We start from the raw sequence: 18,193 nt of genomic DNA, 5'->3' as shown, positions 1-18,193 counted from the left end.
ACACAATAAAGAAAGCGACGGGGATAATATCGAGATGCCGTGGACACACTATCAGTGTCCGTTTTTACTATAATACCCTTTGCGGACGATCGATCCCAAACAAAAAAACCTTTCTTTCTTTCTTTATAACGGATTGTGACAAAAAAGAAAACGATGATTATTGGTCAAAATTACTCCTTTAATTAGTTTATAATCGAATGCTAATGAAACACGAGATCCTTTCAAACTGAAATTGACACGAAAAATATTTGGCCAGTGTATTATTATTGTAGATATTATTAGTATTTAATTGATATAATAAAATTTTAATTAAAGTTCGATCGGCTCATTTATGAATATTCTATTAGCATTAAAAAAACAATTCCCTCTATAAGTAGTATGTCAAGCAAAATAAATCAGGATGATCATATTTGATCTCAATTTTTTTAATTATATATATATGTAAGAGAGCCGATGATATCCATCCATGAACATCCATCACATCATGATAATAATGTGATTTTATTTAGTCTAATAAAATAGTGATTGGACATGAATCGGTACATAAATCGTAACCTTCTTTGAAATAATCAAAACACATGCGCAAGTCAAAGGCATGATGGAAGCCATCAAATCAGGAATTAAATGGACGGTTGAGATGGGGCTTTCATAACTATTTGACGTCAGCATGTGAGTCGACTGGATTGAACCGTCTCATGCTGAGTCGGACTGCGGCCCCACTTGTGGCAGGCACCCAAGCAAGAAGCACGAGAAGACTGGTGTTCCATTAATTACAAGGAGTTCCTAACTACCAGAAATAGAGATAATAAACATATAAAATAATAATAATTACAAGGAGTTCCTAACTACCAGAAATAGAGATAGTATTGGCATCCCCACTTCCCTCGCTTGCGTGGATTAACAAATAATAAACATATAAAATAATAATTATTATTAGTGACAATACACTTTTTACCTTTTTTTTCTTTTAAATTATAGAAATAATATGGATACCCTCATAACAAGTCATACTCAACATATATCTCGAGTCATGTCTGGAATAACAAATAGTAAGTCACCCAGATGAAAACTTACGTCGTTCAGAACAAGGGAGATTAGTCAGTCACCCTGATAAAAGCCTTCATCGTTTAAAATAAGGAAGGTCTTGACTAACGTATGATCAAAATCTTTCTAACATCGTTTAAATCAACATATATGTCACATCACCTTTTAAAAATTAGTTAAAAACTTCAAATTTGATCAAATTAGATAGAAATTAAGTTACAGTCATAATATAGTAAAACAGTAAATATTTAGATCGGATCAAAGGCAAAATTGAGTGAAGTTGGAATCAAAATTTGATTAAAATTGATCTTTAACCCAAAAATTGATCAAAACCATATTTGCGACCAAAAACAACAGACCTAAAGTAGGAATTAGATCAAAATTGGGTTCAAATTTAATTGATTTGGGATGAAGATCCAAATTAGGTTAAAATCCAATTAAAACTTAGGCCCATAAGTTTGGGAGAGATAAATAAAAATTGACCAAAGTCAAATAGATCAAAATTAAATTAGCACGGAACAAATTGACGTTGCTGCGATTACTCAATTTCCATACAATTGGGACTTACTTAATAAACTCTCTCATGAATTAGACTCCCCTCTTATATGTATATGTATATATATATAGTTTAATATTTGATTAAGAAATATTGTAATTTATATATATTTAAAAATATAAATAAATATTGTAATTTTTATATATATCAAGAATAAAATATTAGGATTTTATTCTTAAAAAGTATTTTAATTTATGTATGTAAAAGAAAGGTGATGCATTTTTTTTAAAGTGTCCCTTTTTCATATTTCCCAAAGACATAGTCTATCTATTTACTATAATTCCTAAAATGCTCATCGATAAGACAAACGAAGCAATACTTGAATAAATGATATAGACTTGTCATTAGGTGAATTGTTTCAATCCTCCATATATGAGATTTATATAGTTAGTTATAGTAATTTTGAATAGTCTTATAGTGCTTTTGATACTTTCACCAAAGCATCAAAAACCAAATAAATGAGGTAAATGAGTTCATACATTAAAATAAGATTTCAAATAGAAATTAATTTATATGCAAAAATAATAATAATAGAGTTTCAAATACATATCTTTATTGGTTCCAAATAATGAGAAATTTACGTGAATTATAATGTTTTCGAATAAATGTGCAGTGTTTTTGGTACCTCCATCAAATATTATAAATTTATTTATAAGTATTGTAACTAAAGAATTAGATTGATTCAGAGTAATTATCTTGACAGGTGAGGTGCATTTATAACAAACGAGAATTATTTTTTAAGAAATATGAAAAAGGAGGACCTCTCAGAAAAGGTGATGAGTTTTTTGATAGGAAATTCTTAAAAAGAAAGAACTTATTTGAAAGTTAAATTAATAAGTGAATCTATGGCTAATAACTTAACCCCACCAAATAAGTTGTGTTTTCAATATATATATATATATATATATATATATATATATATATATATATATATATATATATATATATATATATATATATATTAGTAAGCATCAATTCTATGTCAAACATGACACAATGTTAAAAACGAATGATATGTTAAGCAAAACACAGTGAATATAAATTTAAAAAAAAATCATCATAAAATATTCTAACTGATGGCGAAGAGCAAAGAGATGTGACACATAGCTACACAAATCCAAAAAAAAAAATGATATCATCAAGCATTTATAAAGATAACATCATCTATTTGTAAGCCTTAATTTGATTCCTACCCTACAGTGCAGAAACTATAGTTAAAAACCCATGCACACTGCTTCCGACAGCAATAACATTTCCATGTCAAAGCTGCAATGTCTAACCCTGACCAGTGAGTGGGCAGTAAATGATTTGGTGTTCACTTTTTGAGCAGGATGCCATCTCTCACAAACAGTAAATGAAAGTTCTTGAAGGGAGGATCACGTCATCCAAGAGTCTGTATAACCAACCAAGAACTCAGTCAGAAGGTTTTTCATTATTACAGTAAATGAAAGTTCTTGGAGGGAGGATCACATCATCCATGAGTCTGTATAACCAACCAAGTACTCAGTCAGAAGGTTTTTCATTATTACAGTAAATGAAAGTTCTTGGAGGGAGGATCACATCATCCAAGAGTCTGTATAACCAACCAAGAACTCAGTCAGAAGCTTTTTCATTATTACAGTAAATGAAAGTTCTTGGAGGGAGGATCACATCATCCATGAGTCTGTATAACCAACCAAGAACTCAGTCAGAAGCTTTTTCATTATTACAGTAAATGAAAGTTACTGGAGGGAGGATCACATCATCCAAGAGTCTGTATAACTAACCAAGAACTCAGTCAGTAGCTCTGTGAAGGCGATGACAGCCATCTTCTCGCATAGCAAGGCGTCGATTGGTGACTTGAGCTGACTCGTAATTTTCGTTATGATCGATGCAGACAGAATTTTCCAGAGGTGACGACGACGATCTTAGTTACACAAGGCTCTTTCATCATGCCGACATCACCACTTTGATCCACTCGTTCCAGCCAAACGTCGCCCACCACCTTCCGGTCGCCACGACAGCAGCTCCAGCGCGCTTTACGAGCGCTCTACGGATAACAATGCCAGCACGCGTGATCCCCCCGTCCGAGCCGTCCGATTCTCATCCGACCGCCGTGGTCCGCCCGCAGCTCTCTGTGTGCTCCCTTCCCTTTCCGGATAAGGTGACGATGCGGACACCACCACGATCCGTGCACTGCCCATCCGACGGCTATGCCTGTTTCTCGCCTCGACTTCGTACAGAATCGATCACATCCGTCCACGGTTCTTCTTCAAGAATCAGGAAAGCACACCGAGCGAATGGAGCCCGCCGTCACGGCAGACGCTGCTCACTGATTGGATGACTGTTGATGACTGGGCCCCGCCTTGTCGATCATGGCCGAGATGGGCAGCTCGGTTAATTTTGTGTGGATGTGGGGGTATTATGGCCATCGAACGTCTCCCGCGGGTTCGGTGTACCGTTCCTCTTAGTCGCGTGCCGTGTTTACGTGGAATAAAATGTTGCTATAAGCCTCCGAAGACACTTTTGTTACGGTAATGCCACCGGAAAGTGCAAAGGCCGTGCACTTTTCGCGGGCCCCGGTGGGACCCAAACATATCTCCCCCGGCTTTTAGTTCCAGGGGGTCTGCCTCCTCTCATCTCCATCTAAATTTACTCCGCAAAGGGAATCGGATCTTCTCAAATCGTTCATCCTACGCTAGGGTTTCTGTTCCAGTTGCCAGGGACAAAGGACGCAAAGGGAGCTTGCGGTCCGGGAGAGTCTTTTTGGGATCGGTAACGACTTGATTAGAGTCTTTTTTTATCTTCTCTTGTTGTCGATTTTGCGTATCAGCAGCATAGAGTGAGTGCTTTTTTAGGAATTTTCTGCTATATTGAGGCGTTACTCAACAATGATTCGATGTTGAAGTGGGAAAATTTTGTTTTTTATTGATGTTTTGTTGGTTTTGGGTGCTGATGCCAATAGCGGAACTTGTGGTGAAATGAGGAATTCATTTGGTTGTTGAAGAAAAGTCTGCTCTTTTCTGTTTTTTGCTGCTTGGGGTGTAAATTACGGATTTATATGGTTTTTCATTTTAATTTCGTCTTAAGATTTGCTACTTGTCTTCTGCCGTAGGATGTTTGGATTTGATGGAAACTTGAGTAAGATTATGTTGAATATATTATTCAATTGTGGCCTTGCTGGCTTGGGAAAGAGAACGATATGGCTCTTCAGATCAGTTTATTTCTTATGTGGGTAAAGTTTTTTTCTTAAGAAAATTATTAGCTGTGTGATTCAAGATTAAGCTGCTGTTTTAAGTCTAAAAAGTTACTTAAAGTCCATCAAAATATTGGAGATGATATTTCTAATGCTTTATGATATAAGTCTAAAAAGATATTTCTCCTTCCAGTTAACTTGAATATATATATATATTTTTTTTCATTGTACACTTTTACCTCTGGTTAGGACTGAGTTGAAAAAGAAAGTTATGCCACAAACTTTTTAGATCAGAAATAGTCTTTCAGGTACTAAAGATTCGGGGCTAATAACTAATTGAATAAGGGAATCATAAAATTGGAGGGCTGTGCTCATGTTGGTGAGTTTTCTTTGTTGTCCACCTCCCCTGGTGTACTGTGCTGTGAACTTTCTTTCATAATTTGGGTAATTGCTTTGAAGATGATTCTTTCGTTGATTAAAGTCCTATATATATATATATAAAGATGAGTTATCTTTGTATGTATATATATACATACTATATATATATATATATATATATATATATATATATATATATATATATATAATCTTTGATTTTTTTTGCTTGCGGATTCTAGAGACTTTGATGCTTATGAAGTTTCTCACAGAAGAAAAAACTTGTTTTATATTACAGGAATTGTTCTGGAAACCCACTGTGTTGATTTGGTTAACTATCTTTTCACGGTGAACCAAGCATGGGTCGTCTTTGTGATTTCTGCACAGAGCGAAGATCTGTTGTCTACTGCAGGTCTGATGCTGCATCCTTATGCTTGTCGTGTGATCGTAATGTGCATTCTGCAAATGCGCTTTCTCGGAGGCATTCACGTACACTATTATGCGATAGATGCACCACCCAACCGGCTATAGTAAGGTGCACAGAAGAAAATGCTTCACTTTGCCAAAATTGTGATTGGAATGATCATGGTAGATCAGCTCTGACTTCAGAACACAAGAGGCAAACAATCAACTGCTACTCAGGCTGCCCATCAGCTGCAGAGTTTTCTAGAATTTGGTCCTTCTTTGAGTTTCCTGATATGACAGAGCCTGATTGTGAGCAGGGATTGATGACTATTAATGAGAACAGTGCTATCAATTGTTGGAGACCACCAGAGGACAGCAGCACTATTAATATTGGCAGCACTCTAGAGACAAATGATAACAGGACCAATCCCGAGTCATCTGCAGTAAATGCTTTTTCTTGTGTTGCTGATCTACCAGCTGGTTCGATGAATTCTACATCCAAGGTGCATTAGGATTTTCAAATGCATACTAGCAGCTTCATGCTACTGAGTCCATTGAGATGCCTATTTATTGTGCATGATGTTGTAGAATGCAAAAGTCCTTATACTTTTTTAGATGGAGCTTCTCTCCACAAAGTTGATAGTTGATGTTATTCTTTTATTGATAATTGATGATTATTCGTAATAAGCATATAGATGTGGTGTATCCTTTATCTGCCCACTGCAAAGCATCTGTATCAGATTGCTAGATTCCCTCTTGCATTTTTATTTTATGATCACCCAAGGGCTTTCATTTTTATCTCTTTTATTATTTTCTTCTTTGCATACTATTTAAAACTGAGTGTTCATGGAATATTCTTAAAATAAAGAAGTGCTTCTTGAATATGCATGTACTCTTGATTAGTGCAAGTTAGAACTTTGTACTGCTTAGGCTTTCATTTTTATCTCTTTTATTATTTTCTTCTTTGCATACTATTTAAAACTGAGTGTTCATGGAAAATAAAGAAGTGCTTCTTGAATACGCAAGCATTCTTGATTAGTGCAAGTTATAACTTTGTTCTGCTTAGTAACGAATGCTACAATGATGTTATTGAATTCTGGCATATCTAGATTGTCGTTGCAGAAACTTCTATTAGAATATATGGCATTCATTTTTTGTCTTTTTATTGTTTGATATAGTTGATACACTTTTCCACCAAGATTGTTTTTCAGCTCTGAAAAATATGAAGAAAATCAGTGCTTTTATTTGATGAACAATATCTGAGAAATTCAAGGGAATGGTTGCTCTCATGGTTTACAATTGAGCATATCTTAGAAAATTCTTCACTAATGTGATTGCTAATTGCTTTTAAGGCTTACTTATGTGCAGATAAGTTGTCCCGGGACAGAAGAAATTGCATTATGCAAAGATGACTTCTATGAAGATCTCGCTGTGGGTGATGTAGACATGACATTTGAGAATTATGAAGAATTCTTTGGTGTATCTCGTGACCAAACAGGGGATCTTTTTGATGATGCTGGAATTGATAGTTATTTTGATATGAAGGAAAACTCCACTTCCAATTCCATTTGCGATGGCGAATTTGCTGAAGAGGTATATGCAACATTTTTCCTGTTATAGCGCATTGGGAAATGAAAACAATAAGAAAATCTTTTTTAAATTCTTGTTTACTGCTTGCAATGGGGTCATTCATCTGCCCAGCTTCTTTATTGGGTGCATACTAGCTCTACGAATTACCTAATCTATCTTTTGGCTTGTTGCCACATATTGGGAACGACGTTTTGTAGGCCATATGTCTAGCAGAAAGGATCTATATTAGTTTTTACACTATTTCATATATAAATACTTTCAGCACCTGTCACCTTTTAAATGTATAGCTCATGGAAGAGGCAGTGTTGTCTGAACAGTAATTTGATAGAACTGGAATCAATAGCAGGGCAGAGATAAATGCTATAATGTAAAAACCTCAAACCAAGCAATTATTTATTTAGAGAAATACCTGGTTTTTTTATTTCATGATTTTTTAGATTCTTTTTATTTTTCAGTTCTATTTGTGAAGTTTTCTTTATTCTTTTATGCCAATTACGATCTGAATGACTTGATCGGGTGTCCCACCAATCTTGTCACTGAACACTGACTGATACAATCCTACATTCTTGTTTTGAAGTTTTTACTCAAGAGATGGCAAATTTTTAGCAACCCTGTATAATCCAACATATACTGCACCTTACGGGGTTGATAATTTACAAGAGCAAATGTGTGTCACTTAATTTAGGGAAAACTCTTTTTTGTCAAAGGACCATGTTAATTTATTTCCAGGGTGATGCTTAACAACCTAAGCATGGTTTTCCTTAGTCAAACTACCTGAATATGGCATGGGTTCCATTCTAGTATAAAGTTCCTAGTTTATTAGGTTTGTATTGACACTACTGACATCAAACAGACCATGTCAATTTATTTCCAGGGTGATGCTTAACAACCCTAGCATGGTTTTCCTTAGTCAAACTGCCTGAATATGGCATGGGTTCCATTCTAGTATAAGTTCCTAGTTTATTAGGTTTGTCTTGACACTACTGACAACGAACACTTTTGCTTTGTACAATGCACTGACTAGTTGCAGCAGCATCCGAGAACAACAAAGTGACAGTTAGACTTGTCCAAATACAAGAATGTGCTGCTTGATTAAGAGGAACTTCTCAATCGTAACACATGCTTTTATTTGCCATTGCAGCATGAGCTAATTAAGTTCAGCGCTAATTTTTTTCTCTCTTTTTTTGTTTCATCAAGTAAGAAGCATTGATGTTATCCTGATCATCATTCTTGGACGTCATTTTTCTGGGCAGGTTAAACAAATGCAAGCAACATGCAGGAATGTATTATCTGCTGATTCCGTGATGTCAAATCCAGGAGGACATGAAGATTCTAGCCTGGTTATAACAGGGCACCAAGTTCAATCCACTATAACATTTTCCTTTTCTGGTATGACTGGTGAAAGCAGTGCTAGAGAGTATCAGGATTGTGGGATGTCAGGAATGCTTGTAATAGGTGAGCCGCCTTGGTACCATACTGGTCGAGAAAGCTCCTCATTGCCTGCATCCAGCAGGGAAAGTGCTCTCATGCGTTACAAAGAAAAGAAGAAAGCACGCAAGTAAGTTCAGACCATGAGTAGCAATGGCGACTTCACAGAATCTCTATGCTTCGAGTTTCATGAATAAACACCTGTCATATATCACTTTAGACCTCTGGTTGCTGAGCTTAGATTTTGCAACTTGCAAAGAAAAGGTAACTCTATCTGCCATGGATTCATATTGTTTGATGATGCGATGTGCCAAAGCAGACGCATTGTTACACTTTTGAATTTCCTGGTGACTGAACTAAGGGTGACCACGGTTCGGTTCGAACCTGCCCAGAACCGGATCAACGGTTCAGTGGTTCCAAACTGAACTGGAGGTTCCGATTCCTAGAACTTGGAACTGGAACCAGAACTGGCAGATCCAAACCAGATAAATATGAAAAAAAAAGGAATAAAACATAAATAAGTTGTATGGTGTAGTGGTTATTTTTTTTTTTTTTTGCTTTTTAATTTATTTTTTTTGTTAGTACTTTAAGCTTAAAGCCTAATGACGTGAGGTTGAATCTTGGAGTAATTTATTTTTTTTGTTTTTTAATCAATCGAAACCGGTGGACTGAATCAGAGCTGAAACTACCTAGAACCGGTCCGGGTTCCGGTTCTCAATTTTGCAGAATCGAAACTGCGGTTCCAGAACCGGTCACCTCCTAGCTGAACCTTAAAAAGGGACTTTTTTATGCAACTAATAGACATTCTTTTTTAAGATGGTGCATTTTAACATAACAGAAGATAGTGATGCTATTAGGAGGGATTTATGTTGTTCTTAGCCACCTACAATTGAGAAGAAAGATCCTATATATATGTCTATAATTTCTGACACTCCTTCAGTTATAGTTAATATTGAAAATGGGAAGGAGAAAGAGTATGTGGATTAAGATGTAGGATTATTATAAATCTGCTTCGTTATGCCAGTGAGGACAGGGATTTCTTGTAACTTAAACTGGTCATTACTTGCAAGCAAACGTCCTCTTTGTGTAGCAAATACTCTCAAAACATGAATATCTTCGCTTAAGCATGTACCACTTATATGTGCTAACTATTGGATCTTTTTTAAGTCCAATTAAATATGAACTTTGCATGTACACAGATTCAGTTTGTGGTTTAGAAATATTACTCAATGATCATATTTCATGGGTATGCCACTAAATTTCATGCTCTTTTTTTCTCTTTCATGTTCAACAGGTTTGAGAAAAAAATCAGGTATGCTTTGCGTAAGGCTAGGGCAGATGGCAGAAGACGGGTGAAGGGGCGCTTTGTCAAAGCCGGTGAAGCTTACGACTACGATCCACTCTCCCAAACAATCTGTTGAGTACATCAATATTTTGGTGACTATGATGTTAATCTTTATTTATATATTTTGAGAAACCGAAAACTGACATCGGTTGCCCATCATCCATTATGAAGGATTTAATGGAACAGAAGATTAGCAATCTGACAGCAACCGGATATGCTGGATATAGAGTTAGTGCTTTCTAAGCTACGTAGGTAAATCTCCAGATTACAAATATTGTATTCAAGGATGACCACATTAATCTTGCACATGGTTGTCCTTCAATATTTCTCTGAACAGAGGCTGGTGCATATATGTGCTAAAATTTTGGAGAAGGAAAGCACTTGACCAGTCCATTCAAGAGCTGGTATCAGTTCATTGGCATTGGTGTGCCATGAGCTCCCTGCAGTGCCTTGATGCCAGATTCGGTTTCACTTCAGATGACTACCATAAAAAGATGTGTAGATAACTATACTGATTGAGAACACCTTGTATCTATCTTTCTATTCACTAGTGAAAGTATACTAGTTGTATATGCATCAAGAGGATCGGAGAGAAACTTACTTTTTCACTTGTAAATATATATACCTTTTAAGCCATGGCTTCAGGGCTATGAAGCTTGCTTTCCTGCCCCAGAGACATGCTTTGAAAATACAGTGTCTTTACACCAGTGCTTCTTTCTACTAGATGTGTGTTTTCACAGCTGTTGAGAGTGAGAATGCTATGATGCATCCATGATTTCCCAGCCTGATGCTAATGTTACGGTTGTTCTTATCATACACTCATTTAAAGCAGCTTGGTCCAGGAGCAAATCCTTCTCTGGCATTTACCACGGACCCATCCAAGACACATTACGCTCCGTGGATCCCGCTGTTCTTACCTGCAAGCAATCTTGAGAACAGACAAGTTATGTGGCCATCATCATCATCATCAATGAATGATTTCTTAGTGTAAGATGGGCCACTAAGACCTCTCTCTTGTGGAATCTGAAAACTACCCGTAAGTTTCTCCGATATGTTAATCTTGTGAGCCATATCTAAAATCAAAATGTCATTTTTCTTTCTTCTCATCGTTGACTATTTTCTCTATCAAGATCCAAAGACATACGGGCATCGATCGTATGATGATTTTTTCCTTCAAATATATATATATATTTTTCTACACTGACTTTGAGAATCCAATAATACTTATACAAAGCTAGAATAAGATAATGTAATGCTTATACAAAGCTAGAATAAGATAATGTAATGCTTATACAAAACTAGAATAAGATAATATAATACTTATACAAAACTAGAATAAGATAATATAATGCTTATACAAAGTTAGAATAAGATAATATGCATCTCGGTTGTCACCCATTCTCTTGTTAGAATGAGACAATGAAATCAAAGGCTAAAAAATTTTTTTACCTACCTTATATATGGGTGTAACTGTAATGCAAGGAATCTGAACACTCTTATTTTCTTATGGTAAAAAATCTAATCATATCTTTCGTAATAAAAGAAGAAGAAGAAGAAGAAGAAGAAAACATTAGTCGGTCACTATCATTATTTTCTTATGGTAAAAAATCTAATCTAATAAAAGAAGAAGAAGAAGAAAAAAGAAGAGTTCTTTAAGGGTTTATATTTAACTTAATTGTTTCTTTTGGTTATTTGATGGGTTTATGGTTAACCGTCTGTCTTTTAGGCCGATATCACCTCAATCATAAGCTATCTTCCATCAAAGTTGTGTATATGGATGGAGATAAATAAATGAGATGCCGGCAAAGTTTCATGGATTGACTTTTGCGATTGATGCAGCCAATTGAGATTGTTTTATATAGCACGAGTACCGCAGATGAGACTTTTGCGATGCCACATTCGAGGTGTGGTAGTGTGGAAGCGAAGGAACGAGTGTGCCGTTGACTGACTTTTTCTCTTACCTCTCCCTCCATCGCAAGTAAGCATATCCTCCCTCCATCGCAAGCATACAAACTCGTAGAACGCTAGTAAGTCTCAGTAGTAAGACACACACCAACTCACGTTTTTTGTGGATCACATCCTCTTTTCGATGGATTGACCTTCGTTTGTTCCAGGAATAATGTAAAAGGAAGACATCCTCCATATACATGAGAATGTTTAGCATCGAGACGTCGCTGCAATTTGAGAACATTACTCCTTGATTTTGTGTCCTAACGAGCAAAAACATCAAAACGTAGCATACGGCCAAAGTAATATAATTTTTTTCTTGTCTAGAAAAAGGAAGAAAAAGAAAGATAGATATAGGTGTGACCATGCAAATGGGTGCTCTACTTGTGCCGTGGCCACAGGCTTATTAGCTCTTGGGTCGACCGGAGGATGCTTGTGTGAAGTTTGACCTCGTGACTACATCGCTCTTCTCTTTCTTTTCGTTTGCGTTGACCGAAAATGGGCGAAGAGGTGGTGGTGGTGGTGGTCACGTTCGAGAGGATGCGACTAAGACGAGAGCTTTTCCTTCGATGGTCATCGAAATAACAAGAGAAGAAGAGTAATATTCCTCCCACCACCACCACCTCTTCTCTCCACGTTTTGTTGCTTCCTTGGCATGCGCACCACTCGAATGAATGGTAGCTTCACGTCGGATCATCAACCATCCCCATCTTATCTCATGTGATAGAGATGATGCAAAAATAGTGGGGACGAATGAATGAATGAGAATTAATAGGTATAATAGGTATAATGAGAATTTTTGTCTCCAAGCAGCCTACAACTTACACGTATAATAAATAGGTATTATTAACAAAAGAGAATTCCTAACCGCAAGAGTGACTCATGCACTTAATAGTTGGTTTAATTGTAATAATAATAATAATAATAATAATAATAATAATAATAATAATAATAATAAATTATTATTATTAAGTGAGGGTAGTTATTATTAAATTAAGCAAAGTATAACAAATATTATTATTTTTATTTATTAATAAAAAGAAAGATCCTTTACTCTGATCAAAAAAGCATTTTTAGCTAGAAATTCTCTTCTTTAAAATTTTATAATTACTTTTTATCTTAAAAGCAGCAAAGTGAGAATTCTTTAACTTAAAAAGAAGGCAGATAATTAAAAGCTCATTGTTCATTTTCCTATTTCTTTTATTATAATCGAGCCCCTATTTATTTATGTATTATTCAAGAGCTTTGAGCATCTTCTTATTTTTAACGTCCTTCTACTCGCCGGCTTAACTCACGACTCGAGGGCCGGGCGCTTCCGCATCGGCGGATCCGAATCGTGATCTAAGTCGGGTTGCCGTTCCCCAACGGGCTCTTTAGGGCTTTTTTGGTAATTCGGCCGAGAAAGGGAAATAATAATTCTTTTTTTGTTTTGTTGTTGTTTCGGCTTCCTTTCTCGTCCATACTCCGTCTGATTCTTCCACGCGTCTTCATCAGCTCGTTGATTGGACGGCGGGCCCATTCCAGTGAGCTGGCACACGTGAATTGGGTCTACCGAGCCCCTTTGGCCCGAGATTTAGGAATCTAAATCCGGAGAGATACGTCTTGCTCCTCCCTGTGTACCCGATTTTTCATTGGATAAGCCATCGGGGCCTCTGTGGGACCCGATTCCAGTGTGAGATCAGTTACGTCCGTGACAGGTTCAAGAATCATTCTCCGTCCACAATCCAACCGCGGTTAGAGGTCAGAGAGGGGGAGGAGAGAGAGAGAGAGAGAGAGAGAGAGACGTACGGATTGCCAGACCGCGTCAGTAGTGTCATGATATTACGCCACCGACGCCGAATCCTCCTTCCCTTCTTCATCCCTCCAAAGGCGACAAGCCCTTCATCTCCTGGATCGCAATGCGGAGGAACGGCAGAAGCCAATCCACCTCTGCTGCCTCCTCTTGACATCTCCGGACGCATAGTCTGTTCCGCCGCCGTAATCGCCTGCCGAGTCCCTCCAAATCCAGCCTGTCGCCTCTTATTGCCTCCCATCAATATACCAAGTCCTTTGGTCTTATTTGGGCATCTCGCCGTGGCTTATTGCGGTTGGAGATCCTTCGTTGCTGCATGAGCCAGCAGCAGGTGGTTGCCTAACGTGGGAAAAAGATCCTTTTTTTGGCAATTTGTTTCTGGGTGGATTTTAGTTTGAAAAGATAATTTTCGATTGGAAGATTGGAGTGTTTTGCAAAGGCGATATAAAGTGTTTCGGAGTTTTGATTCATCCTGCGAAGCTGCATTAAGTGCTAAGGTGAGATTGATTGGTCTATCGTCGATGTTGAAGGAAAATAGAGGGAAAAAAAAGGCGTCTTTTCTGGTTTTAGATGAGGTTTCGACGATTGGAGAGGGAAGGGATTTGTTCTAGAGTTGTTGTATATGGGGCGCGGTGCATATTGGATTCAGAGGATGTGTCGGTTCGAGAGGGCGATGGGATCTGAGTGCAGAGGAGAAAGGCACCACGGGATGAAGCCCGTAGGCGAGGGGAAGGTGGAGAAGCTGAAGAGCAGGTCCAAGCTAAAGCTTTGGATGATCCGGACGATGACGACGGTGCTGCTGTGGACCTGCGTCCTCCAGCTGACGGCCCTGGGGGGGACATGGGGGCCGAGGGTCTTGAAAGGTTGGCCATCTTGCTTTACCCCCTCGTTTTCGCCGCTCTCCTTGAAACAAGTCACTCCGGTTGTCGAGAAGATCGTCCTTCCGCCCAAAAGTGAGTTCTTTGTGCCCATCTCATCGATCAACAAAGAAAACCTTTACCATTAATTAGTTTTCAGCATCATGTTTTCCCTTGCTATATAAATAATAGTACCTATAGATTTTTAATACATTTAGTTGCTTTGATCACTTTGTTATATGATGTATAAACGGGAGATTGATTCAAAACAAAAGAATTAAAGTTTGATTTCTTGGCATATCATGTGTTTGTTGATGAAATCTGTTCTCTTTGAATTTGGGTTTTGATTTTAGCATTAGGTTCCCTGTTCTGTGCTAATTTCTAATACAACCCAATTGGTTCCTTACTTCATATCTATGACAAATTAAGGGTATTGAGGTGATACCTTGTGCTCTTTCATCGTTTCTTTCTTTTTTTTCTTTTTATTAATTAGCTAGCAATAATTGGTGTACCATCAATTTCGAGCTGGCTATGTGCTCCAAATTTCTGGCTGGTCCCCACCGAAAGGTGAGACTCCGAAATAGGATATTCTATTCGTTTGCTACTATTTGTGTTTAATCCCTTCGTGGTGGCACAATTTTACCTTTAAATCATCACTAATGATGTCGTCTCTACCTTATGGTGACATGCCCATGTATGTCATGCGCATTTTTTGAGTCATTTGACAACCTTGCTATCGCTAAAATAATGTAATTTTTAACTATGTTAATTAAATATATGGTGAAGCTTACTTGTTTGGTTGGATTGGATTGTCCTGACTCTTGCCGATATTTGATATAGTTATTTTCTCATTTGGAATTTCTGATGCATTCACGTATAGGAATCTACAGAAACAATGGGTATGTAATGGTCTCATGCAACGGTGGGCTTAATCAGATGCGAGGAGCGGTAAGGATTCAATTAAACTGTTAGTGGTCAATTTCGAATTTGTTTTGCTCCCTATCTCAAGCAATTTGATGTTCCATCTGCTTTGCAATTTACTGATGACACGATAATGTCTTCAGATTTGTGATATGGTTGCTATTGCAAGATATTTGAACGTGACACTCATAGTACCAGAATTGGATAAATCATCATTTTGGGCCGATCCTAGGTGTGTATGTCCTTCTAACCTAATATCTCATAGGGTTGGTCTTTCATAACTTGATGAGATAGATGCAAACTTGACCTTTTATTAATACTTACTAGAACTATTCATTGCTTGATGTGACAGTGAGTTCCAAGACATTTTTGATGTTGACCATTTTACCGCTTCGTTGAGAGATGAGGTAAGAATTTTAAAAGAATTGCCACCAAGACTAAAAAGGAGGGCTGAGCTGGGAATGGTGTACTCTATGCCACCTGTTAGCTGGTCTGATATCTCTTATTACCAAAATCAGGTCGGTATGCCTTTCTAATCATGATAGGAAACAGAGGTATTTAATAACAATGATATTACAGGTCTTCTGACTGTAATATTTATCTTGCAACCAGATTCTTCCTTTGATAAAGAAGCACAAGATTGTGCACTTCAACAGGACAGATGCAAGGCTTGCCAATAATGGTCTGCCTTTAGAGATCCAGAAGTTGCGTTGCCGAGTGAACTATGCTGCTCTGAGATTCACCTCTGAGATTGAAGAGTTGGGGAGGCGGGTAATCAGAATTTTGCGTCAAAATGGCCCTTTTTTGGTTCTCCATTTACGATATGAAATGGACATGCTGGCTTTCTCTGGATGTACTCATGGTTGCACTATTGAAGAGGCAGAAGAGCTGACAAGAATGAGGTATACATATTTCTTTGTTTTGTGCTTTTCTGGTGGATTGTTTAGGTTTTGATGAGTGACTTCGAGTAGCTAATCATCACAGATATGCATATCCGTGGTGGAAAGAGAAAGTTATCAACTCTGAACTGAAAAGGAAAGATGGTCTCTGCCCTTTAACACCAGAAGAAACTGCTCTGATTTTGGGGGCACTGGATATTGATCGCAATATCCAAGTGTATATTGCTGCGGGAGAAATATATGGTGGAAAAAGGAGAATGGCTGCCCTTTCTGATGCTTATCCAAATGTGGTGAGTGTAAACTGTAGTTTTTATTCAGTTATCTACCTTTTGGTTTTTATTTTGCCCGATTAATTTTTAAATTGATGAACAGGTGAGGAAGGAAATATTGCTAGGGCCCTCGGACCTTGGATATTTCCAAAATCACTCCTCACAAATGGCAGCATTAGATTATATGGTTTCTTTGGAGAGTGATGTCTTCATACCTACATATGATGGTAACATGGCTAAAGTGGTTGAGGGCCATCGCAGGTACTTCTATTCGTGTCTCATCACCGATATCTATTGGCCAATCATGGACCTTATTTGTTTGATTCACTCTAGACTTGGCTAATTCGATGGATGAAATTTTCTCTTCATCCATGTAGGTGGTACCACAGTTGACAATCATCTGATAAAATGTTACATAGGACCACCAGATCTCTGTTGTATTGACACACAAAAGCTTCTCTATTATGCCAGCAAAAAATGCCTTTGTAGTGTTAGCATACCAGAACCCTTGTAGTAAAATGTCTGAGATGAGTATATTAAACCTTGAGTATGCAGATGTTAAAACTGATGCTATATCCGGAGAAATGAAAACCAGTGTTACGTTGAATTCTTAATATCAGATTGGATCTTTTTGTTGAGTATAATTTATAAAAGGTATTGTCCAGCCAATTCCGACCAGTTGAGGAGTTATCTGGCATGATACTCTTTCTTTTTTTCGGAAGTAATAGTGGCTTAGATCCTCCACCTCTTAGCATTTATCAAAGGTCCTAGCACAAGACTGGAAAAAGTTGTTTCTTTTGCTTATTATTTTACATTTTTCTCGATCAAACTGGGATTTCTCTAAGATTATATCTTTCCTTTATATAATTTGCAGATACTTGGGTTTCAAGAAGACTATTACTTTGGATCGAAAGCTCCTGGTTGAGCTGATCGATCAGTACAACAATGGAACATTAGGATGGGATGACTTCTCTTCATCAGTTAAGGCAACTCATGCTAACCGAATGGGAAGGCCTACCAGAAGAGTGGTGATTCCTGATAGACCCAAGGAAGAGGACTACTTCTATGCCAATCCCCAAGAGTGCCTTCAACAGCCTGATAAGCCATGGACATCGCTAGTTCACCATGATGGTACTAATCTATCGAGAACACCATTAGCCTAATCCTTCATGAAGGTTATACACGTCGACCAAGATTGAAAAAGAGGAGATTTTGCTTCGAAAGGACTGATGCAATGCAAAGAGGTTGTTGCATCCGAGGTTCATTCGTGCAGCTGCTGAATATACATATTTATTACATATCTTTTTAATTCTTTAAAATAAAACCAATTCTTGTATAGAAAGATGACTGTGTTCAAGTAAGAGAAGAGCAGGATCACACCGAGGTAAATATTCAGTTGCATGTACAGGGCAGGAGATGGAACAGAGAATTATCAACTATCTATCTATCTATCTATCTATCTATCTGAATTCAGTACCTTGTTGAAAGTTAACCCCCTTTTCTATCTCTGATGGTATTGAATCACTTGCAAATCAGACTTTTATTCCAGTGGATGGAGTTAAATGGTGAAAAAGAATTATTACATGGTTA

The 18,193-nt window shown here is 37.4% G+C and overlaps 2 protein-coding genes across 7 annotated transcripts; both read left to right on the top strand.

Moving 5' to 3' along the window:
* The first annotated feature begins 4,218 nt into the window (after window positions 1–4,218).
* LOC135581364 (zinc finger protein CONSTANS-LIKE 10-like) lies at window positions 4,219–10,625 on the top strand. Of its 6 annotated transcripts, none has more exons than XR_010492127.1 (7): window positions 4,219–4,354; window positions 5,449–6,058; window positions 6,924–7,148; window positions 8,399–8,703; window positions 9,868–9,989; window positions 10,090–10,166; window positions 10,256–10,625. XR_010492127.1 is itself a non-coding variant. In XM_065130599.1 (6 exons), coding segments are annotated over exons 2-6 (1,203 nt in total). In that variant the 5' UTR covers window positions 4,219–4,354; window positions 5,449–5,509; the 3' UTR covers window positions 10,092–10,625. The 6 variants fall into 6 exon arrangements, 2 of the variants coding, with proteins under 2 accessions (XP_064986671.1, XP_064986670.1); XR_010492126.1 differs by having other exon boundaries at window positions 10,090–10,170; XR_010492125.1 differs by having other exon boundaries at window positions 9,868–10,166.
* Window positions 10,626–13,653: 3,028 nt separating this feature from the next.
* Window positions 13,654–18,193, top strand: LOC135625595 (rhamnogalacturonan I rhamnosyltransferase 1-like). Its single transcript, XM_065130597.1, has 8 exons — window positions 13,654–14,610; window positions 15,395–15,462; window positions 15,579–15,667; window positions 15,788–15,953; window positions 16,048–16,337; window positions 16,420–16,624; window positions 16,707–16,864; window positions 17,478–18,193. The coding sequence occupies exons 1-8, from the start codon at window positions 14,280–14,282 to the stop codon at window positions 17,764–17,766; spliced, it is 1,596 nt and encodes a 531-aa protein (XP_064986669.1). The 5' UTR covers window positions 13,654–14,279; the 3' UTR covers window positions 17,767–18,193.

The sequence above is a fragment of the Musa acuminata genome, chromosome BXJ2-10, assembly GCF_036884655.1.
Source record: "Musa acuminata AAA Group cultivar baxijiao chromosome BXJ2-10, Cavendish_Baxijiao_AAA, whole genome shotgun sequence".
Taxonomy (NCBI): domain Eukaryota; kingdom Viridiplantae; phylum Streptophyta; class Magnoliopsida; order Zingiberales; family Musaceae; genus Musa; species Musa acuminata.
This window is presented reverse-complemented; position numbering and strand designations above follow the sequence as displayed.